At 43.1% G+C, this 25,161-nt stretch overlaps 1 protein-coding gene across 3 annotated transcripts; it reads right to left on the bottom strand.

The window, feature by feature from the left end:
* Positions 1–1,361: 1,361 nt before the first annotated feature.
* Positions 1,362–19,712, bottom strand: LOC119163742 (sorbitol dehydrogenase). Of its 3 annotated transcripts, none has more exons than XM_075873490.1 (9): positions 19,411–19,712; positions 19,254–19,287; positions 17,035–17,199; positions 14,827–14,986; positions 10,239–10,357; positions 9,218–9,283; positions 6,485–6,660; positions 6,004–6,125; positions 1,362–1,989 (listed from the first exon to the last, which is right to left on the bottom strand). In XM_075873490.1, the coding sequence occupies exons 1-9, from the start codon at positions 19,471–19,473 to the stop codon at positions 1,833–1,835; spliced, it is 1,062 nt and encodes a 353-aa protein (XP_075729605.1). In that variant the 5' UTR covers positions 19,474–19,712; the 3' UTR covers positions 1,362–1,832. The 3 variants fall into 3 exon arrangements, with proteins under 3 accessions (XP_075729605.1, XP_075729607.1, XP_075729606.1); XM_075873491.1 differs by lacking the exon at positions 1,362–1,989 and adding an exon at positions 4,376–4,454; XM_075873492.1 differs by lacking the exon at positions 19,254–19,287 and having other exon boundaries at positions 19,411–19,543.
* Between the last annotated feature and the right edge of the window lie 5,449 nt (positions 19,713–25,161).

Raw genomic sequence — 25,161 nt, 5'->3', positions numbered from 1 at the left:
GTTCCAAGATATTTGCCAAAATTAATAAAGAAAACAAAAAACCGCTGCATTTAACAATAGGTACCCTCTTCCTACATTGTTGTATAAATGTAAAAAAACTTGTAATAGTGCTATGTACCATATAATGTATCCTGCTTCAAAAATATTTTATGTATTTAGATTAGCCCCTTTGAGAGAAGTCAAGTAATATTGTCCATTATTCGTTGGAAACAGCATACCGACTTCACCCTACCCTATTGAGGTGTGCCTGTGTTGGCTTATGGTAAATTTCAATTGAACGCTTTGTACTTGTTGCTGTAAAAACTTCTCCAGAGATAGGCCATTCCGACAGACATTCTTTGTTACCGAACCCTGTACTTCATACAACAGTGTTGTCTGCCTGCAGCGCAGTGCAGCTTTTGGATCTATCTGCAGACTTGACTCCTACAGACTTAACACTGTGAGCCACCATAGCTGTCGGATGGTTGCCTTCAAAAGATGCGGCGTACATTTTGCATGGAACCTCAGTTTCGGTGCACTTTGGTATGCAGCCAGCAAGAGAGTCTTTCAATGTGCCAAATGCACATACTGTATGTAACAGACAGTAGTTCCAAGTGCCTTACTTTGTGCCCTGGCTTTGCCGAAATTGAAGTATTTAGGGGTCTTTCATCTTTTAAAACTCTTATACCTGATTAACTTCCTTTCTGCCGAGGCCATCATTTATCGTCACAGCCTTTTCAAAAGTAATGTTAACGTCATGGTTACTTACATATGTGCACACTGTGTTCACAAGTTGCACAAATACATATCTAAGAACCTTGGCAGTGGAACTGATTGATGTGTGGGGTTCAACATCCCAAAACCACCATATGATTATTAGAAACGCAATAGTGGAGGGCTTCGGAAATTTCGACCACCTGGGGTTCTTTAAAGGTGCCCGAATCTGAGCACACGAGCCTACAGCATTATCGCCTCCATCAAAAGTGCAGCCGCCACAGCCGTGATTCGATCCCGCAACCTGCGGGTCAGCAGCCAAGTACCTTACTTACCAGACCACAGCGGCAGGGCTTGGCAGTGTAAGTTCTGTCATGATGTAAAGCGTGATAACATTCTTCCGAACTGCGGTCAATAGGAGAGTTTTAGTGTGTCTTGTATTCAGATATATGCAACGGCTCTTGCGTGATATGAAGTTACAGAACGACGGTAGTGAGATCTTGATGTGTTCCCAATCACCCCAATGCCTAACACATCGCTTTTCACAAGCACTCTTATTCCAGAAACATTTCAAAAAGTGACACATTTGCAATTACAGCGTTGCTGACAACTGATACCGGGTTCCGCAAAAAAAAGTACACTCGGTTACTTCAATACAGAGTACTGAATTTACCTGGTCAATCACCGTTCCAACATTTACTCTTTCAGCAACTTAGTAATCTATAAATGTCGATAATGATGCAGAGAGACCAAAACTCTAATTGCCTTTCCAATGGCTTCGCCAACACTCCTGCATGGATTGTTGAAAATCACTGGGTGGCTCAAACTGTGCAGTATGCATGTGGCCCGTTTTTAAATGTTACTGTAATCATAGGCATGTGCAAGGTTCCCCTTTGGGCAGGGGGTGGTGGGGGTGGTTGATTGCATGCCTCCTCTTAGGTGTCTAGGGAGGGGGGTGGCCGCCCCTGCTCTCCCTCCCCACCCCCTGGCGCACTCCTATGACTAACGTTTTGGTTACTTACGTAAATGCGCAAAGCTAACAATCGCAGCTACTGAAGAGAAACGAATGTTCAGGCTTCGCTGCAAATACGCACATAGAACCCTGGAAAGGAAAGAAGCGCATCCAGACAAAAGCACCCTCAGGAGCTGCAGTCTATAACCACTTTGATGGCCCCGCCGGCACCGGTCTTGGCTGCCTGGAAGGCTTCAACTGTGGATGCAAGCTTAAAGTGGTGAGTCACCAGAGGCCTGACGTCCACCTTGCCCGAAGCAACCATGGCAAGTGCCGTGGGGTAACTGTGAAAGACAAGTGCAGACATTGTGTGCCTTTCTGTGGATTCAATATAGTTGCCATATACAGTAAAAGCTTGGCAATTCAATGCTCGCTAATTTGAAAAATCAGATCATTTGGACGCATTCTCTGGTCCCGGTCAGTGTATGTGTTGTTTAATGGCATGAAACTCATTGATTCAGTGTATTTGGCTGTGAGCCAGTTAATTCCGACGATCCTCGGAGCATGCCAAGACTGATGTGTCGCAAAAGAGCGGAAACAGTGTTTGTGAACAACTGAAACAAGGCGGCACAATAAGCATCGCCATCTTCATCAGTGCAAACCGTATGGTAACAACAGAGAACATCTATAACCACAGGAAATCCTAAATATTTCATGCCTCCAGGTATTTGCACCTACCACCGCATGAGACCGCATTGGCCACGGGCCTTCAGGAAGGAATGGTAATTTACAATCATGTTGTTGGAAACCCACACTTCAGTGGCTGTGGCAGATTTGTCTCATTATCATTTTCATGCGACGCACGTGAACTGCATTAGTCCTATTAACATGTCTGTCGAAACTCTGGTGTCGTCTGCAGTGGCTGCAAAAAGCACGTTTCGTTTTTGCCATGTGACTTAAAGAACTGTGTAGGCGCAATCCATGACTATGCATTGACGACCCAGGTTTTGTCCACTGCAGCTGTGGATCTGTTTGTGTAGGCCACGTGTGTGCCTATGATTGCCTATCACAGTTTCATCCTCAGCAGATGTGACGCTTAGCAGCTTGGTTTTAGGGGCGAAGCTCCTTTAAGGCGTGGGTCTGTCCATCCCATGTATGTAGTAGTACGTAGCCACCGGTGGCACATATTTATTTATTTATTTACAGGTACCTCAAAGACCCCAATGAGTGGGGTTTTACATGAGGGGTGGTGAAGCATGAAAATTACACAACTGATCAACAAACACAAAAAAAGAAAACAAAAACTGCACGAGCGTATCACGAAAGGGTATCAAGCACGCTCTGTTAATAAAAAGCATACAATGCCAACCAATGAAGCATACCAACGAAGCATAAAAAGCATACAATGCCAATCAGTGAAGCAGATAACACCACTAAGGATAATCGCATACATAACACAAAAATAATCAGTACATAAGTTTTTCAACGGCAGCTTTGAACTGAGTCGGGTTTGTTTTGGTGACGACACTTTCAGGAAGGCTGTTCCATTCGATGGCTGTCAGAACAGGAAATGAATTTAGATAGGCGGTCGTGCGTGCACGAGGTGGGTATACTGCTTTTGAGTGGTTGAGGCGATTCGATGGGTGGTGAGCAGTTTTTATGTGGAGGCTTTCGCATGATAACGAGTTGTAGAATTTGTGGAAGAGGCAAAATCGTGCTACTGTACGTCGTGTTTTGAGACTTGGCAATTTAGCTTTACGTTTAAGAAGTGTTACGCTTGTGTGGTATGAATAATCGGAAAAGATGAATCTGGCCGCACGGTTCTGAACGGATTCAAGGATGGTACTTGAGTTAGCTTGCGGTAAGTCCCACAGTGCACACGCGAATTCCAGCTTTGGGCGAACAAGCGTTTCGTAGGCCAATAATTTAACTGTGGACGGAGCCAGGTTAATGTTACGTCGGAGGAAGCCCAGCGCGCGATTCGCGTCACTGGTAATGCGATTTATGTGGAATGACCATGTAAGGTCATGAGAAATAAGAAGACCTAGATATTTAGTGGACGAGACAGGAAATATAGCGGAGCCACTTAAGAAATATTTGTACGTGGAATAGGAGTGACGCCTGTGGAATGACATGATGGATGTTTTGTGAACGTTTAGCACCATGAGCCATTTGTTGCACCATTTGTCTATCTTCCTTAGGTCTTGCTGGAGTGCTACGTTATCACTGGGATCGATAATGGGGCAATAAATGACGCAGTCGTCCGCGAACAACCGAATGCTTGAAGAAATATTGTCTGGTAGGTCGTTGATGTATATGAGAAAAAGTAAGGGCCCGAGGACCGTCCCTTGAGGAACACCTGATAGGACAGGAGATAAGGATGAAGAACTGTTGTTAGCATAGACAAACTGCTGTCGGTTAGTTAGAAAGTTTGAAAGCCATGCAAATACATGTTCGTCAAGGTTTAAATGTGAAAGTTTAGATAGCAAACGCTTGTGGGGAACTTTGTCGAAGGCCTTCTCAAAATCTATGAAAATAGCATTGACGGGGACGTTAATGTCTAATTTAGAATTAATGTCACTCAGGAAGAGTGCCAATTGAGTGTCGCAGGAGAGACCTTTTTGGAAGCCAGGTTGATTGGGATGAAAGAACTTTGCGGATTTCAGAAAGCTAGCTATGTGCGTGTAAATGATATGTTCCATTATTTTAGAGCAAACACATGTAAGAGAGATTGGACGAAACACGTTACTTGAGGCTTTCTTGGGGACAGGTACCACTTTTCTTGTTTTCCAATCTTGGGGAACAGAACCTGTTGAGAGGGACTGCTGGAAGATAGGGCTAAGAATGATGCTAGAGAGGTATTTGGTGTTTTTAAGAATTTTTGCATTTATGCCGTCAACGCCTGAGGCCGAAGATAGCTTCAGGGAGTCAATGACGTTTGAGATGCCGTGTGGTTGGAATGTAATGCTGGGCATGATGGAGTGCAATTTAGTAGAAAGAGACACAGGGCCGTCGTCTGGCTCGCGGGTGAATACTGAGCAGAATGTGGAGTTGAGGGACTCGGCAACCTTGCAGTCAGGAATAGCAGTTCCTGAGGAGTCAAGCAAGGAAACTGTAGGGTTTACGTGTTTGGGGTTAATGGTCCTCCAGAACTGCTTAGGGTTAGTGCGAATCAGAGCTGGCAGTGTCGACGAGAAGAAGGTGCGTTTGGATTTAGACAGGAGTGAATCGAACTTTTTCGATGTTGCTCGATATTTATCCCATGTGCGTGGGTCGGTGGATGTTTTTGCCGCTCTAAATTGCCTATTTCTTTTTCTTTTGAGCCGTTTTAACGTAACGCTGAACCATGGGGATGCGATCCGCTCTGTTATCGTTTTTGTAGGTATGTATTTTGCAATCAAACGTTGCGTTTCATACTTAAAGATTGACCAATTTGTTTCAACCGAGCGAGTTTCGAAATCCAACAAGAACGAATCGCAAAAGTGGCTCAGTTCAGCGTTCATATCGAGATATTTACCTTTATCGTAAAGTGTTATTGTTTTCGATAATTCCGGTGGGCGTTTGTGTAGGCAATAAAACGTACCATGAATGATAGCATGGTCACTGATACCATCAAGATAGGTGAGTGGGGAGAAACTATCGGGGTGAGAAGCAAGAACCAGGTCAAGTAGATTGTTCGAGTGGTTTGTAGTTCTTGTGGGTGATGTGACCAACTGCGAAAGCCCGAACGAAAGACACGTGTTTATGAAATCGCTTTCGACGCTTTTGCGCGCCGGCGTGATAGCGGGGTTGCACCAGTCAATAGCCGGAAGGTTAAAATCACCAAAAATTGAACACTCCAAACTACAGGTACCGTCATCTCCCATCTCGCATACCCGCTCTAGAGCGGGTATGCGAGATGGGAGATGACGGTACTTGTAGTTTGGAGTGTTCGAACGGACACTCCAAACTACGCACGGACGGACAGACTAGCAGACGGATTGACGCGCAGACGTACTGACGGATGGATGCACGGATGGTGGCGTGGACGGACGGAAGCAAGAACGAACAGACCGAAGCACGGCCGAGTTGACGGACGCTTCGCCCCACTCATCATTATTCACTCCATGGATATGCTGTGGTTTTTTATTACACAATGCTAAGCTTGCACATTGTCGCGAAACTAGAACATGATGCTACATCAATGCACACTTATGTCTGTTCACGCTTGCTGCCAGTGCCGGTTTAGAAAAGCACCTGTACTGCTACTCTGGGACCGCAAACAATCTACAAATGATTTGTAAGTTAACTTGACAGAATGCAGATTGATGTATAAACCCAAAATGCAGAAGCTACAGAGCTATGAATGACACACTCACCAGTTTGCGTAACGGAAGATTCCGCGAATGTCAATCTCACGGCAGGCGGCATCTACCAGGGGAACCTTCACTTCATTGGGGCCCATGCCAACGAGAACCAGTGTGCCTCCAGATTTTGTAGCCTGTGAAAAGAGCATGTGACATCTGCGTGTGGGCTATTTATAATGTTAAATTCATAAACTCCTCTCAAAATATGCAGTTGTGCAGGGTATATGACAGGCACGCACAAAAAGGGCAGACAGAATAGCTGCCAACTTATGTATTGCAGCAGTCAAAGAAACCACAAATAGTGATGCAGTAAATATGTCAATAAAGAAAATATGCTTTCACAGACCAGTTCAAACTAGAAACAACTTTATTTGGAGTGGTAATCCCTTTAGTACTAATAGTTCTCAATGTCAACAAGAAAGGAAATTATATGAAGAGTTATATCGCGTTAATGTTTTGTAGTTTGACAACGTGTAGATCTGCGACAACTTACCACCATGCCAAGCTGGGTGGATGACTCGGCTCCCGTGCACTCTATGGTGACATCGGGCAAGTCATCGAGCGTGCGGAGAATTTCCTGCTTTGTGTCCTGCACAGTCTTCGAGGCAACGCTGATGACTAAGTCGGCACCAAGCTCCTTTGCCATCTGAAGTCTGCTGCTTACAATGTCTGCCAAGGAAACGTACGAACAGCAACTAAGCATGACAAGCGTTTATACAGTCGAATCCTTTTATAAGAGACACTGATTTATGAGACAGATGAGTGCGAGAGACAGCAGCGGGCCTACATAGAAATAAGGGTTGATACGAAAATGAAAATGTGGTACCCTGCTTATAAGGGGCACCTCATATAAGAGACAAGCATTCCTCCCCTGGCACGTTTCTTACAAAGGGGCGCAACTGTAGCATATAATACCTTTACATGAAACAAGTAGTCTAACCTTTCTGAATAATTTTTTTTAACAAATTATAAGAGTTTAATAATTAGTCTCTTTTATTACTTTCTTTTTTCATGGTCGCATCCTCTTAGCAGCAGGGCCATTGTGAATATACAAAACGCACTACAGAACATGTCTCTTCTACAAGAAATCTTGACAGGAACACGTCTCTTCTACAGAAAGATGGGCTAGAACATGCACAGAGAACACAAATTTGCACAGTGTGCATGCCCTGAAGCTTTGCAAAACAGCGCATTTATTTTAAGACAGCTCTTGAAAGCTGTAATCCTAACTTAATTAACCAATGCTTGTTCAAAAAACTTAAAGCAGTTTCAACTTCAATGCAATATACTAACCATTTTCCTTGAAGCTGGCACATGGTGACTGACAGATATCAGTGAAATGCACGGTATTAAGAGCACTGTTGTGCTTTAGCATGTTTACCTAATGTGGTGAAACTAAATATTATGCAACCAAAAGTGCACTGGTCGGCGATTCAAATGTGATACTCGGGCACGTGGCTGCTGGGAGAGAGGGTGACAATGAAGGCAACAGCTTTCGTGACGCATGGTGACAGAATCCAGTAAACAGTCGTTCCCTGGGTGGTTCTTGGTGGCAGAGCACTGCAACACTTCATAACTCATGCCTGCCAGCTCCAGCCGCTTGGCACGGCATGCGAGTGCGGTGCATTGAAGCTGTTGCAAGCGGAACCCCGCCGAACGTAACGGTCATCTACTGGATGGAGTCATAATGTATCACGAATGCTCTCGTCACCAGCAGCTCGAGTATCGCATTTCAATGGCCGAGTACTGTACACAAACATGACTGATGCATGTATGCCTCCAGCACCGTACCCTCTGCCGGTTTGCAATGTGAAAAGCACACACTCGCCTAAATAATGTGGGCATTTGTTATACGCTTCTTTTCATCTGTACATTATTATAATCATCATCATCTGTCTGGCTCTCTGTCCTCATCTTCACCGAGTGTCAGCAGCACCATCATCATCGGCTGCGTGCGCACACTCTGCCTCAGGCTGCCTGTTCGGGACAATTTTCATCTGTTTTTCTAGATATAGCTAGCATTTAATGTAGTTCTGATGAAGAGCGTACGGTATGCAACGTCAGCCCACCAATGTCATCGTAAAGGAGCGACGTAAAAACAGGACCATTGCTTGCTGTACGTCACTCCCTAGATCTTGGGGTGCACGCCCGCAAGGAGGGCAAGTGGCATTCATTAGAAATTGAGCCTTTTTACGCGACATGTAATTTTGCAAACCTCAACAGGAATAATGTGGAGTGCCCAGTGCACCATTACGCTTGTCAGCTCGAAATGCCTAAACCTAGAAAGGGACCCTTTAAGGTGTTCACGGATAGGGGAGAAATCGGTCCTACGCGATTAGACCTAGCATCCTTCTTTCGTGGGGTATCAGTGGTCTGGTTATTTGCTCCTGTGCTGCCCATCCCAGCCACAACAACACAAAAGAGACCCAGGCGAGTGTTAATTGAATGGTAGATACTTGACGAACAATGCTAGACAACAAAAAGAAAGATCACATACTGCGAATCAGGCGGAAAATGCACACCTGTGTTCAATCGTTGGTACGTTTCTGCTATCTTAAACAATATATAGATTTTTTTGCTTCTTGTCGTAGATACAAGTCGCCGACGTCCTTGTTTTGAGATATTTCAATTTTTCAAGAAATTTATTGTGCTTATAATTACAATTTTGAGGGTCTAAAATGGTGTTTTACCTGCCTGTCTTTAGTGCCTAAAACACACTTTTTAGTGCCTAAAATCCGGCCTCTAACGAGGACAGATTCCCGTATGTATTTTACAATACAGTAGTGTCTTACATAATTTAAATCGGATTCCAGGGCCAAGAAATATTACCTTTGGCAGTCCCCAAGTGAAAGCGAGAAAAACTTGTTCTCTGTTTGATTTGATTGGTTGTTTTGCTGCTGTTCACACATTCTATTTACAGTTTATTGTATGTAATTAACCCTAGATCCAGCACCATAGTATTTATAATAAATAAATAAATATGTGTAAAGTCCTAGAATTCGAATTCGAAGAAGCTTTCCCTGCATTGGTAAGTAAAATCAAAGTATAGAGCACACCCGATTCAATCTGCAAGCAAACAGATGTGTAGATTTATCGCAACACAAACTGCTGTCCTGAGGAACTAGTACAATTTCTTAAAAATGAGAAATTATGCTCTGGTAGTAAGTAAGTATCATTTTACGATAGCTCCAAGTTACAATGGTTGGAAGTTTCAGTCCACACGCACCAGTCATGATGACGCGGCTGGCTCCCATTGCCTTTGCTGTGAGCAGGTTTACAAGTCCAATGGGACCTAAGTTATAAAAATAAAAAAAAAGAAACAGAAGAGAAAAGATTAAGAATAGCACCACCGCATATCGTTTCTCGATGAAGCAGAGAATGCACAACATAATACAGAGAGTAGGCTAATATATGGCTGAACCTTATAACGAACAATGTGCTATGCTGAGGTTACAATACAGCAATAATTTATTTCCCATTAATACAGAAGTCGGAAAGAAAATGACTTAGACTGGAACACTGAGCTAGCTGGTATAGGCTCAAACTTATGACTTCACGACGCGCACAAAAAATGACCACAGATAAAAGTGCACACAACATGCGCTGACTCTCTAGTGAATGGACCTCATAAGAACATAAACTAGGCAAGTCATCAGACCAAGTGACAGGTGTTACAAACAAAACGAACATTTCTGGCTTTTGCCCTTTAACTAAATATGTGCAAAACTACTTTTACATCAAATTACCGAACGTGCTGACTAAATATTTGTATCCCGCAGCCTGATCGATGGCTGGCTCATGCATATATAGCTTACTCTTTCAATGTGAAAGGCCTTGATAATTTCTCGGCCAAACTGCTTTTTGTGCCTGGGAAATATCATATTGTCCGTAAAAAGAAGGGCACACCAGCATTCATGAAAATGATCAGCTAGGAGAGTGTCTGTGGCTTTCGGTGACACAAAACGTCACTTCCCTCACTTGGTTCATATGAGTGGATTGCATCCTGTAATAACTAGGTCGTTTTTTTTAGACACAGAAGTATAACATTCTGTTGCATCATTTTATGATGCATGCCTCCTTGGCACGTGATGGTCTTCTTTTTGGTCACAAATGCAAGCAGTGAGGGAAGCCACTGCTAGCACTAGGATGTCCCCGTAAATTGAATTTTCAGTTCACACTGCATTTGCAAAGTCACTGAGGCAATTGAATGGCCGGTACCCATAAAATAAAACCAGTGAGAGACAAACCTGCACCGCATATCAGCACTGTCTGGCCAATTTGGAGGTGTGCTCGGCGACAGGCGTGAACCGCCACCGACAAAGGCTCCAAAAGAGCAGCCTCCTCGAAAGACACGTGGTCGGGCAACCTGCATAAAAATGAAAGCTTGGATCCTCATCACGTTCAATTACATTAAAGGGGCCCTGCAATACTTTTTGAGCAAGGTCAGAAAATACTGATGATCGGTAGTAGAGGCTCCCGACAACATGTGAGCCAAATATTATAGCACAGCCTGCGCCTTGGAATTCACAATAAATTACCAAAGTCAGCTAAAAATTGCTTTCTCTTCTCTCGACGAATGGCGGAATATGCCCAAAAATCACACATGAATTACCCATCTATCAGCCATTGGCTGATTTGAACACGGCGCGCTCGCTAGTTACAGAGATTGCCGCAAGAGGCAGCGACTTGCCCAAGCGCGCGCGTGCGATCACACCGAAAAAAAAAGAAAGAAAAAAAAAGTGCTCAATACCACGAGACGCGTGTGACGTTTTTCTGTGGCCCCGCCATCCCTACCTTTTTAGCTTCCAGCGCTTTCATCGTAACAAGAGAAGAGAGAATGCAATTGCAGCATGCGACAAACCTTTGTAACTCCACTTCCACTGGACGGATTCCTAAAATTTTTGCGGCGTTGAATTCCTGAGGCAATAAGCTTTTCCATTGAATTCATTTTGTGGTTACTAGAAAAAGCGTTTTAGGGCCCCTTTAATGTGCATGTAATCACCATATGAAATAGGTACAGAATACAGAATCGATGTATGTTATGGTACATAAAATCGATGTACAGAGTACATACTGAATACAGAATACGTACAGAATATAGAATCAACGCATGTTATTGTGCATAAAAGCATCGTACAATCACATCTGTGAAAGGAGTGGTCTTTTCTTAATTTGCATGAGCAGAACGTTTACAAAATGCACAAACCAATGTGCACTGCTGCTCAGAACAGAGTCGTAAACCAGGATATCACAGCGACGCCTTTTCCGATGCTAAGGCCTTGTCCTGCTTTTTGCAATTTGCCACTGTTCAGAGTGACATGTCACTCTGCCCATGACGTCAATGAGATCAGTTAACTGTGAGCAGTGGATGAGAAGCCCAGCACAGAGTTGAGCTCAATGCGTTGCTAGAAAATACCAGCTCTAAAGTCTACAGATGATGATATGCTTAAAGCCACAATACAATGGAAGTTCACTCTGACCTATTTCATAAATAAGCAGCATATACTATTAACCAGATCTTGACAAAGCTACAGGCATGTGAAGTGTTAATTTCATAATGAACAGTCTAATGAACAAAAAGTGGACAAACCAGGCACCTGGCAGGCAGCAGATAAGACATGGGGTGACAGAGCACGGTTTTAAATATCTCTCAGCGCGCCACAGGCTACTGCCTCAGTTGAAAGCAGATCAAGCTTGCACGTCACACCAAAAAGTCGAGCATTCACTATCATGCGTCGCTTCTTGGCAAGTGGTGACAACGGCATTTTTTTTTTCAGCATAGAAAAACGTATGGTATTGCCAACTTCTTGCAAAACATTCATTGCAAAGTAAATGTAAAATTTAGCACAGAAGCTACTCTACGTCTAATTAACTGCTCTATCTAAAGCTACAGTTGTTTACACAGTTCATATTTTCACTGCAAGTGTGTTTTGAGATAAACATTGCACAAAATTAAGTAGGTGCTAACTGCCAAAGAGAGAGAACAGAACTGGCGTCAAGTGATACGGAGAGAGAGAAACAATGTGGAATATTAGCACCACCACAATTAAAATGTAAAACCAGCTCCCCAGCTTACTCGTATGTTAGCGTCATAAACATACAGTATTCTATTTCTAAAGTATCCTAAAGTTTCTTGTTTATTATTTTTTTCATTAACTATACCACCACACTACTATACATCTTGAAATCCCTACCATATTACTTTTCTCACCCAATTGATCATTAGCACAAAGATAGTTTTTCACTATGGTTTATATCATGTATGTAATGTGAATGGAACAACATTCGAGCTGATATTGTGTCTATTGTGAATGACAAGAAGTTTTGTAAAGTATTAGCTAACGTTGTATAGCAACCAGCATTTGTATGATCTAATATTATCTGTGTGTTTAAATCATACTTTATTAGTTCTACACCAGTCAACCTCACAATGCGATTTCAGAAAGTACCCACAGTCTTGTTCCAACGCTGTGTTTTATACACCCAGGTAATATTATATAATAAGCAATATTTTCATTACTTTTATTTTAGTACTTTATTTTTTCCTTGTACAGCATACTTGACATAGTCGGCTAGCACTGTATGATTAGCAAATACTGCACTAATTGCAGATTATGCTTCCATTGTTATTTATTGCTCCTTTTCAACTATTGCTTCCGTAATGCACCCTCCTCTGTAGTACAGAGAGGCCCCTGAGACTAAAACTAAATCATCAATAAAAAAATAAATAAACTGAGAGTGGGCACCCAAGGGAACACTAGAAAGTAGTCTCAACTCAACTGTCTTGCATTATTATTGAAAGTACATTCTTAAATCTATCGTTTTTCTTGAACAAAAATAGATCGAGAGAAAGTTGATAATGTTGCTAAGGGCCCGTCATAACAGATGAGGCACGCAGACACGGTGTTTGCGCTGCCTTCTTCACTTGCATCTCATGTTTTCTCGCCTTAGCTTCGATAAAAAAAGGGTCCGTTCAATTCGTCTGTGCCACCTGAGCCAGTTCACGAGTTGCTGCACACTGGAATTAGTTTCAGCGAACTAGCAATGGTAATCTTTGAACCACGCCATTCCTTTCAAAAGGTGCTGGAGAGGTGCAGTTGTGCGCCTAATAATAATAATAGCAGCTGAGAAGACGATGAAGCATTCAGGCATAGCTGATACACCCGCATCTACTAACATGGTGCGTTTTGCCACCTGGCAATGTTAGGTGGTTGACGTAAGTAAAGCGAACAAAAATAAGGCTTGCACCATGTTGGCCCCTCGTCATTCGTCTTTAGTGCCACACTGCACCTTTTTTTTTTAATTAAATGTATGTAGGGAGAGGTTGGTACACTGCACCTTCATTACTAAACTTGCGCTGCACAATTTCTGAACTTCTAGTGTACCTCCGTGACCTCATTCTGACTGGTGCAGGTGAATCAAACATACCTCAAGTTTCTTGAGGTCCAAGAGAAAGTTCAGATCACTGCATGGCATGCTCTCAGTTTTGTGGCATTGTAGTGGAAAATGATATGGTACTGTATCAGCCTAAGTATATGAGAACTGGATGTGCAGATTACTAGATGTACTCAGACAGCCTTAAAGGGACTATGACATCCACTTAGCGTTATAATCCATGTTACGAAAGTTAATTTTTGTGCATTCACTAACCAAGTGGAAAAATTTTAGCACCTTTGGTCGAACACTTAATTCACAATTGAATATCTTCATAAACATGCAAGCAGCCTGAAAGTTGGACAACACTGGCACATCTGAAAACCGTGACCAAAAAGGCTGCTCGCTGCGCGAATGTCTGCGGGAAAAATTGTGTTTCGTCGTCAGCTGCGCGTGCAGTCTAGCTATTCAAGCATTCCTAAGAATGGCATTGAAAGTCAACAACTTCATGCAGTTGAAACTTCAGTAAAGATGATGGCTCTGCTCAACATAACACATGACATCACACAAGCCATGGCAAAATGTTGCCGGTGGATGTAGTTAATAGCTGGGGACTTATAGAGCTAGTTTTGCACTAAAGTTTTCTTTTATCGTTCACATCTTTCACATATGTAGGGGCACAAAAGACCCCCTACATCCAGCTTTCGCTGAGAACCGCAAGTTGTCGGCTGATCGTGTCACGGTCCCTTCAAAAATATAAATACAGTAGACTCGTGATAATCCAAACTTTTTGCAGTTCCCATAAAAAAATATATGCTGCTTTCCCACTACTGTTTAAAATTTGCCAGCTTATATATTCCTAACAGTCTAAAAATGAGAAATAAGCACCTCGGGCCTACAAAGAAAAAGGCTTTGCTAGTAAACAAATGTTTAAAACAAAGCACATGCATGGTAGACCATGATGCTTCTCAACAGGTACAGAGAGCTTTGTGCTGAAGGCACATATAGCAAAGAATCAGTTGGCAATTCACAATTTCTTTATACAAGGTCTGATCAGCAGTAAATGGCCGATAAACTTGTGGGCCTTACACCTCTGCTTTTTCTTCATTGTGTGCAGTTGAGGTTTGAGAACACTAAAAATTTTTAAATGGGATAAAATTCATGCTTAGTCATAATGTGCGGTGTCACCTTGCCCAGAGTCATCTATCTGAGAACGTCTGATAATTCAAACTTTTTGATGATTCAAACAAAATTCAGAGGTCCCTTCGAGTTTGAATTAATGAGAGTCGACTGCATGGACCACTTGCCGAGCATGAGGAAACGAATGCTGACGTTTACCACAACCAAGCTGGTCATAGTACACAGCAGCGGGTGTGCGAAATCCGAGCTTGCGCTCAAGTTGTCCAACGAGAGGTAAAGGGTTAACTACTACTGACAAAATAGCAAATGGCAAGCACTGACTTGTAGCAGAAGTCAGCAGCATGGGTGTAGAAGCGAGTGAGCGTGCCGTGGTGCGGCGGCGTGGCACAAAATACGACATCAGGGCAGAGGTTGTACCGGCCTTCCTTGCAGAAGCTGCAGCAGCGGCACGGCACGCCAGGCTCAATCGCCACACGGTCACCTGAAGGGTGGTCGGGCAATCATCAACACAACATGCGTGGCTGACCGCACGAACGTCTTGTGAAGTCATAGAACGAGGATGCCATTAGAGCTAATGATGAAAAAAAAAGCAAAGGAAACTGTGGAAGTAAGTTGGGCTGTTAATGATGAAACTCTTTACTGAGTGGACCTATGTCCACAACATGAAAAGTAAAAGACCAAGCAATACACACTGTACAATGATAGTGGCGATCATCAGTGGAGTGCGCCCGTCTTTTACCCACCAGTGATCGAACCTTCCAGCGTTATCGCTCATACTTTTGTATGCTCCTGAATCAACTAGTCTAGTTGCACCCTGCACGTAACTTTAATAAATTTCACACAATCCTAAAGCTTTACAAACATGACTGTGCAGCCTGTGCCAAAAGGGGCTCAACAGTTTTTGTTAGTGAAACCCAGTCACATCAAAATGAAGAAACTGGCGCATGGAAATACGTTATGCCAGTTCCAGTGACATACCCCCCAGTTAAACAATTTTTCTCCACTTCTAGTCCTGATCATCTTCCGAAATTCTACGTTGTTTCTATAACTGTAAGGAACCAAACCTATTACACATAAATATATTGACAGAGAATAAAGTTGTAAGACATAACATTTCTGTTGTCTGCCCAGCTCAGATTCATCAAGTTTATGCCACTGTCACTGCCTTCCCATGACTGTCTTAAAGCATGACCCGGTAGAAGCAATTGTGAGCCATGACACCAAATTTTATCTGTGCTTCGTGTGAGCACTTCCTTTAAGTCGAGGAAGTCCAAGCAATGTCAGAATCATATTGTTGGCTGACTGATACCATAAGAGCCACCACCAAACTTACGCTTCTGCCTAGGTTCAGTTTCTCAGCTAAGTACCCTTTCTACATTTTGTGAAATTTCGCAGAAGTAATTTACCTATTTGTTGTACACGTGCTTCGAAGTTGTGGGTTGTTTCACTCTCACACTTCCAATTGCTAGCTTCCGAGTTAATTCAGTTGGTAGGGTGACCACCTCGAAAGGATAATAGTAACGAGTTCGAGTGCCAAACCAGGACGACCCGGAACAGCGAAGCTGTTCTCGGTGTAGCCTTTCATGTCCGGGATTCGCGGTAACGCTTGTGGGCTTGTGGGTGAGTAAGCATCACAGACATTGGGTAGATCCCACTACTCAGCACTGGTTCACTAAATATGATGGCAGCAGTTAGCCGAACAGTAGGTTGTGCGCCATAGAAGTCCGTGCGGCCTATCAGAAAACTATCATCATCACACATGCATATGTGCCACAGAAAGGGGGCAAGTCTCGCTACACATCATCATCAGCCTGACTATGCCCACTGCAGGACAAAGCCCTCTCCCATATTTCGCCAGTCGACTCGGTCCTGTGCTTGCTGCGCACAACTTCCACTAAAAAGGAAGAACGCAGCGGTTGGCACAACAAATAGCCTGCGCACTGCCACAATCACACCACTACCACGTTATGCTGTGTGGTTATAAAAGATGGTGATTGTATTGCCACCCCAAAGCTTAGCAAAAGTGTTTAATAAAGAGAGAAAAAAGTGTAAATTTATGGGCTTGTTTTCTTTGTCAGGCACAATATTAATGAGAACGAACACATAATAAGGCCTTGGCATTATTGTCTGTTAGTTCTCATTATTAAGAGAAGTGATACAACATATCGGAGACCTTAAGACCCTTCCTTGTGAAAATGTGTATGTGAGTGATACGGTCAATATGCAACAAAACTGTGCCACCACTTCAAAGCTTAACAAAGAGTGTTCGATGAAGAGAAAGTGATACAACAAGTCTGAAACCCACAAAACGTGGAAACACGTTAGTCCGATGAAAGAAATGTCACCAACTTCACTGTTTCATCCATGTGGCACAACTGGTTGAATTATTTCATAAACTAACAAGCTTTCCTTTCCGAAACATTTATACAGATTTCCTTGAAGCTTCACGCTACAAAACTGTGGATGTCACTTTTTCCTTTTATAAGCACGACGACACCGACTTTATTTACAGCAGGCAACGTTGCTCACCTGGCTTTAGGTGCTTCACATTCTTGCCAGCTTTCACCACAGTACCACTGGATTCATGGCCGAGGACCATCGGCTCCCGCACGATGAAGTTTCCAATGGCACCGTGGGTCCAGTAGTGCACGTCCGAGCCACAGATGCCGACCGAATGCATCTGTATTTGGACATCTGGAGCAGGACATGCCACAGTTAAGTTTGCAATCAATTTGTTTCATCGTTTTTCATTTTTTTACATGCATAATGGGCTGCACTTGATCCAATTACTGTAGCGCAGTCAACACTTGAAAACTTTTTAGAAAGTATTGAAAATCTGATCTCGGTGCTTCCAAGTTGCTTGTGCACGGAAGAAGGCATTCACAATCAAATGGTTATTTTTTCCTTCATTATTTTGGTTTTATAAGCAATGTATTTATATGCTTGCATATTATTGCATACATTATAAATCCCCATGTTCCCGACACTTGCATGTGATAATGTCATTACTCTTGCGTGCTTTTTATTATTGTGTACTCTTTGTTGTATTGGCATTGCACTACCTTGCACAATGCTTGTGTTTTTTCCACACCTTTAATAACCCTCAAAGAGGGTCGACAATGTTTTGCTAATAAATAGATATATAAAAATATATTAATGTCAATTTTTGCATCAATTGAAGGTGGAAAAAGCACTTAATACAATGCTAATTAAAATCAAGTGATAATGAAGCCATGGAAGGTACAGGAAACATTAATTGTGCTAGAGCTCAGTTGATGCGGCACTAACACTTCCATATTTGCATGCACATAAATACCCGATCGAGCGGACAAGAAGACCGCCATCACCACAGCTCAGATACCAAGAGAAGGTTTCACAACAGATAACAAGTAATCGAAGCATCTTATATCTGAAGAAATGCTTCCACATGCATCAGTCAACAGTCTATTAACCTACAAACCAGTGAAGTAGCTTATTATGACAAGTTTTTGGCACTTGGAATAGGCCAGCTATAGACACGCACACACTTGGCATGACCGTTGTCTTTCCACCTCAGTTGGTTCCTCTCAGTTTTGTGAACCTCGTGTGCAAGAAGTAGCTTTTGTTTTATATTGCCGCGGTTTTTGCTGCGGTTTTTAGCTTTAAGGTGATAGCTGTTCTTCAGTTGTAAAGTTGTGGTTTCATGCACTGCACTTCCTTGCTTCTGTTGGCTTTTGGTGAAAAATAAAACCTGGCCATTTTCAGAAACTTTAGTCTGAATTAGTAAGCGCTCATCTTATCAACGCCATCTTGTGCATCTTGTCTGCTTTGTGCTCCCAAATACCGGCCTTCGTGGCAACAATCTGTTTGGTACGTCTTCTTTCGTGCTGTCCTTTCTTTAACAGCTTGCAATTCGCTATCATGTGCGGTGCTGTTAAATACATAAACGTGCTGAGTGAAATTACAGTAATTTCTGGTATGTGCAAGCATGAAATCTCTTTACAGATTGTATATTAGTAGCTACACACAATATTTTTTTACATCGTTTGAACTATGCACTCTATGTGACTTGTCAAGGCCCAGCAAGAAGGTCAAAAATGGTGTAACCTTGCATCTGATTATTAACTTTAGTGTTCATGCACATAGTATAGGCAACTATATTAATGTTGTCACAATGAATTGACAAGTATTCAGTAGCCTAGAAAGAATCACTGATATCTCACACCAAAGTCACGTTATCATTACAGTAGTGATTGATACCGTGTACCAATTTAGCTTGCAACCCCTGCTTTTCTGGTGGTACTGGTTAGCGAGGACTGGTACTGGTTAACCAGAGGTTAGCGAGGAATTCACCACTCCATGCTGATCCGATCATGCCAGTGTCATTTAATTCATCCATCCAGATAAATATACCTGCCACTTAAGCAATGCAAGTGTTACATGCGCACATGAATGAGCTTGAAAGCTTGGAAAGCAGACAACATAAGCTCTAAGGCATTACACGCAGCATAGTGCGTCATACAATTGTTGGGGTTTCACGTTTCAAATTTACGACACACTCATGAAGTACGCTGTTATGGAGGGCTCCAGAAGTTCTGACCGATCGGGATTCTTTAACGGGCACCAAAATCTGGGCACACGGGCCTCAAGCGTTTTCGCCTCATCGAAAATGCGGCGGCCGGGATTCGATCCCGCGACCTTCAGGTCCGCAGTCGAGCGCCGAAGTGCATAAACTCCGCAGGGCGTACACGTAGCAAGCCTTTAAGTACCATTATCGCCAGGCTCCGGTATGGGCCGCTGTTCCTGAAATCGAGCAAGGCCACAAATGAGTGCGAAAATCCACAAATCTACGACCGCGAGAATGACACGCCATGTGTTTTCAACGGGGCGCGCGTAAACAAATTGTAATGCTTAACACGTACGTACCAAACGAATGTCGCCCTTCTTGTAAAGCACAGCGGAGAGGTTGTCGATTGTCCCACCAGCCATTGCACACAAAATGACGCGTTCTCGAAGACTGAAACTGAGACAACTCCTCTGGTGCGCTCCGCAAAACGAGTTAACCGGTCAGCCCCAGTTACGGTTTCAGTACACTCTAGCTTCAATACACGTAGCGTGGAACAGTTTGTCTAAACGGTTTAAGCGCTGAACTGCGTTGGCCGCCGAGTGCGGATCATTCCAGAGTGCAACGCCAAGGCCGCTTTTGCAGCCGGCACCAACTCGGGCGGCTCGCATCTTCGATGAAAACACGAGGAAAACATTCCGCTGGCGATAAGATGCAAGGTGTAAGATGTTCGCGCAGTTCACATGGACGGGCAAACCACAGGCTGTTTGTTTTGGTTTCGTTTTCGTAGGTTGCGCCGGAATGCCGCTAGAGGACGCGAATGCCCTGAAATTTGCCTTAGAAATTTGAAAGTGAATGCCCTGGAATACGAAGGGGAAGATACAGTATGCAGAGCGTGTGGAGAGGAAGAAGAAACTGCCGAACACTTGATAATGTTCTATAAAGGGCTTCACCCTATAGTTCAGGATGATGGCGCAGAGTTTTTCAAAGCACGGGGGTTAGGGACAGGGAGGGCAAAATAGACTTTAAGCAGGTAGACTTAACTAGAAGATGGTTATTTGATTGGTGGCTAAAGTCAAGGCACGAGTGAAAATTAAACCCTTCACTGCAAAGTACAAACCCTCAACCTCACTATTTAAAGAAAAAAAGATAAATCTAATGATTAGTTTACTAAGTATTTCTGCTAGGTGGCGTTAGCCACCGCCCGATCTAAAGGGTACAGCCACATTCATTCATCCATTCATTCATGAGGAAAAAAAAAATGTCACAGCTTGGCCGCAAAGGCGAAGCAATGAACGCAATAGCAAAAATTTAGAAGATCACGCGCAGAATGGCAAGCAAATCGAAACGTGTGCTGCGTTTTTCATGCGCAAATAACGCACGAAATGTACTCATAGGTAGCGCTAAGTGGTATATATAAATAGCTTCTCGTTTGCACAAATAGTGTGTACTAGAGCTTTTGCTTCTAGTACACTCTAGCACAATGTAGGAAGTGCTTCTTGGTGGCTTCGCGACCAAGAGGCTCCAAGTTCAAATTCGCACGCCAGACCCTTTTTTCTTTCTTCCGTTTTATAAATATATATACGGTGGGTGGCGGTGACGCCCGCGAAAAATCCAGCCGAGAATGTCCATAAGGTCGCTATCGCAATAAAATTGGGCCAACTGCGTGTCCGAATTCCGAACGCAACTCTTCCGACCTGCCACCCCGGCAGACGTCGTGCTTATATCCACCGAAACGGCCACCCCGGCAGACGTGGTAACGGGCTTATATCCACTGAACAGCCAACCCGGCAGACGCGGTTTCTAGCGGCCGCCCGGCAGACGTCCTGTCTCGTCTGCCGGGCGGCCGACATCGTCTATGCTCGTGCGCCGACATTCACCATTGACGCCTCTTTCTTCAATGTAATGACAAAAACGTCCACGACTAAGCCAGAACACTTCGTCTTCAGGCTCGCTGACACACGGCAACGTGCTCAACTCAACACGGAGGCCAGTCAACAAGACCGCAAGCAACGCTATGACAGCTTTCGTCGAGACGTCACCGTCCTGGAGATGAAGTACTACTTTGGACGCCTGTTCGTACACCCGGATTGTGTGAAAAGTTTCAGTCACGCTTTCTCGGACCTTACGTTGTTTGTGAACGAACATCTCGTGTCAATTGTCTTGTCACTCCCATCGAGGGTTCCTCGGACCGTCGTTACCGTGCCTTCGAGATAGTCCACGTTTCACGTCATAAACTCTTTGTTCGCCATACCTTTCCCGCCTAAGTCTCAACCGGGCCGGCCGCTCAAGTGCGCGGGGAAAATAAGTGTGAGCATTATTTATGCGTCCCATCTTTTCATCTGTACATACTCATCATCACCACTCCAGTTTATGTTGTGGGGCACATACTCGAGACAATAAAAGAGAGTCTTGAGGGTACTGGACGCCATCTTACATATATATATATATATATATATATATATATATATATATATATATATATATATATATATATATATATATATATATATATATATATATATATATATATATATATATATATATATATATATATATATATATATATCCCTTATCTAATCAAGAAAGGTGTTCCTGTCAAACGGCAAATGGAGAGTTGCAGAATTATTTGCAAGAAGATCATTGGCGCTTTCAGATATTATTCTTCGACTGGTATTTTTTTACAGTGATGAAATGCGAACAATTTCGGCGGTGAAACATAAAGCGAAACATAGAAGAGTTTCATATAGCTAGAGTTACGCATGAATCTACCTCGCTTCAAGTGTACGCGTGCGGCGCTTGTGAATAGCACGCATTGCGTAAGCATTCTGACGAAGGCAGGACTAACACCATTATTGAATTGGTTTAGCAAAGAGTGACGTCAGTCTGGTCATCCGCTCACCGGCGCTTCAGAACTTCGCATATAATCTTGCTTTAGTTACCAGATGCCTCCATTTGGTAATTTCAAAGTGGTATTGGGCTCCTCACAGGAACGACTTTTTTCCCGTTTGTCCCAATCACGTATGTGTGCTAATTATTTTGGACGCTGAACAGAAACAAATATGGCCGCTAAACAACAACAAAAAAGCGACTCCCGCGTATAGGTAAAAAAATGGCAATTTTAGAATGCGGGAAACAGACTCTTATCGCCAGAAGACGTTTGGTTTGATATTGAAAAAAAAAAGTGAGCTGCGACACCGCCTACTACGTAATACATAGCTTCTAACCATTAGAGATAATGCACATTGTCTTGTGAGCAAACCAAGTTTTATGATATTTAGTTGAGCCAACGTCGCCAAAATGCGACAAATACATTTTGAAATCCGTGACTGCTGGTGTGGCATTTACGGCACGAAATTTAAAATGCGCCCCCTCCCCATTATGTCAATGTGTAGACAGCCGGACAGCTCCACGCTATCCAGCTATCTTTGCCCCATATGGGGTGCGTCGGGAATTTGTCTCACATTCTCAAAAAAAAAAAAAAAAACGAGAAATGCGACATTCTTACGATGTCTTCGCAATTATTTCTTCTGTAGCCGCAGGCATCTTAAAGGGGCCCTGCATTATTTTTTTTATCATGGTCAGAAAACGCCTGATGTACCTTCTTCCCCAGTGTTATATCCCCATTTTTACTTTAATTGCTTTCGTTGGGATGAGAGTAGAAAATGTTTCTTGCTCCGCTCGCATTGGACCGATTCTAAAAAAAATTGGCGGCAAGTAATTTGTAAAGCAGTGAAATCCGTTATATGTTTTATGATTAATCGAAAAAGTGTTGCAGGGCCCCTTAAAAGGCTAACTCCGGCGAGTTTTTGACAATGTCAGGGTAATGGCGAATTTATGTTCCTGAGACACTATTGTCACGCGCCCGATAACCGAAATGCTCAATAAGTTCAAAAATAATTATTAATTAGCAAAAGAAAAACGCAATAACGAAGCCAAAACCCAACCGAGAGCGCTTCTACGTATGACGTAAAACTTTGCCAGAACGTGCCCGGTTGTGTATAACGCCACCAGATGGCACTACTTGTCCAGGCCGTCCAAGTTTGTGCCTGCGGTGATCGCTTAAAACGCTTTCGCTGTTATGGTAAATATATGGTCACTCTTGTGGGGCCCACAACCAAACACCACTTGCCACCCATCGCACGCCCACACCAACACGGAAAAGGAAATCGCACGCTCAACCAAGGGCCATGCCCACACAATCCATAGCAGACAAGCAAACACTGCAGTGGTACATCAATTCCGCCACATCTGCTTTTCAAAAACAACGTCACACGCACAATGGTGCCATTGATTCTGGCAAGTAATGTGAGTGTTCGGAGGCCAGCTATTAAATTTATTTGAAAAGAATCTGCGACACTCTCAAGCCTGCAATTTAGCATGAATGGCGCACACGTGCAAATGAATGTACTCAGTAAGTTTCATTGAAATACATCTACCTCGAAAAATCGTCGGCCTTTAACATCATTTGGTTGAGTAATTATAATTAAGAAAGTTAAACATACACAGATAAAAGGATTACTAATTTAGAGACTTGCGATCAAACCGCCCTAATTCGACTGAAAATCTTTCTACAGCGGAACAGATATCCCGGGCCATCTTCCTCTGCTTCCCTCTAACTGCTCGCGCGTCCCAGCCCCAGCGTCTTGCTTAGTCATGATATATATATATATATATATATATATATATATATATATATATATATATATATATATATATATATATATATATATATATATATATATATATATATATATATATATATATATATATATATATATAGTGTGTGTGTGTTTATTAACGTTACAAAAAAAAGGTACAGCCAGTTTGCCACTGCGTAGAGCGAGACGACCGTACGCATGCGTATTATGCATGTATTAGAAGCAACAGTTTTTAAACATTAACGAAACAATTTTATACAGGATTCTAAAAGGTACAACCGGCTGCAAACGGCAAATGTATTTGTATGTAAAGGGGATATATCTTCGTACGCACGCCATTTGCGTAGGTTGCTTCGCTTCTATAGCAGCAGAGTACAGCGAAGATATACGTAGGTGTGGTTGCGTCCGGCGGCTATTTTTTCTAAACTTTGCGTGGCAGGGCGGCTATGTCTCGCGTTGTTTTGGGCAGCGTATACCTGCTACTTCCCGTTGAAGACGTCGAAATGAAGCGAGCCCTGACAAGGCCGTCCAACTTCTAACCAAGGGTAGTAGCCAGGAGGTTGGGATGTTGGGGGTTTAAACCTCCCTGAAATTTTCAATTTTGCTTCCGTGTATGTCACACAAAATATGGTTGAACCCCCCTCTCACACGCAGAGGTTATGGCTACGTTCCTGTCTCTAACCATCAAACAAGGATATAGTAGCGTCTAGTGACAAGTTTCAGAAGAACATATCAGGGAGTGTAGGGGACGTTCAAATGAATATAACCAAAGTAAAAAGACGTCTCTCCAAAATAGAAGAAACCTGTGCAGCTGGCGAGAGTTCAGATGCTCAAAGACAGCCGCAACAAACTAGAAGAAGAATGTGTTTGCTCATGAAGCCTGAGCAGTGGTTATACCATAGTAGAGTTCCAAGCACAGATACCCGGGAGTGCGATCGAGGGTGGGCGACGAGTAGGGCCATGTCATATGTCACAGGCCGGAGGCATCGTCGACCTCTCCTGCTGTACTTGTGGTTATTCACCAGTTGAACAATTCCTTTAACGCACTGATGATGATCATGCCGTAGGTAATTGCAGTTCATTGAGGTAAATTTCTTTTGAGTGATAGTAGGAAAAAAAAAGAGAGGCCCCACTTGAAGCCAAGAAACAGATATATGGCCATGTTTATCAACACAAAGTTGCACCTCAGCACATGCTGTACAGCACATGTTGCACATGGCTGTCACGACTCCAGTTGTTACCAGAATGTCCAAGGCTCGGAAAAAAAAGCTGTACTTATAAAGCCATTCCCTACACCATGTGAGTGAAAAAAATGACACTGTATATTTATTACAACACCTGACAACAACGTCGCTGGTTCAGACGTGGAACAGGCACAAGATATCGGGAAAACCGCAATGACCTCTCCTTTGTATTTTCACATATGGTTAACTTGCGTGAGTGGGAGGAAAA

The sequence above is a fragment of the Rhipicephalus microplus genome, chromosome 9, assembly GCF_043290135.1.
Source record: "Rhipicephalus microplus isolate Deutch F79 chromosome 9, USDA_Rmic, whole genome shotgun sequence".
NCBI lineage: Eukaryota > Metazoa > Arthropoda > Arachnida > Ixodida > Ixodidae > Rhipicephalus > Rhipicephalus microplus.
This window is presented reverse-complemented; position numbering and strand designations above follow the sequence as displayed.

Bases quoted from the DNA above. Each gene is read 5' to 3' on its own strand.
- LOC119163742 (XM_075873490.1), bottom strand. From the start codon at position 19,473: ATGGCTGGTGGGACAATCGACAACCTCTCCGCTGTGCTTTACAAGAAG. The intron at 6,126-6,484 runs GTAAGTTGTCGC...CTCTTTTCACAG, and splicing joins CCACCCAGCTTGGCATGGTG to GCTACAAAATCTGGAGGCAC. The intron at 1,990-6,003 runs GTGAGTGTGTCA...TGTCTTTCACAG, and splicing joins ATCTTCCGTTACGCAAACTG to TTACCCCACGGCACTTGCCA.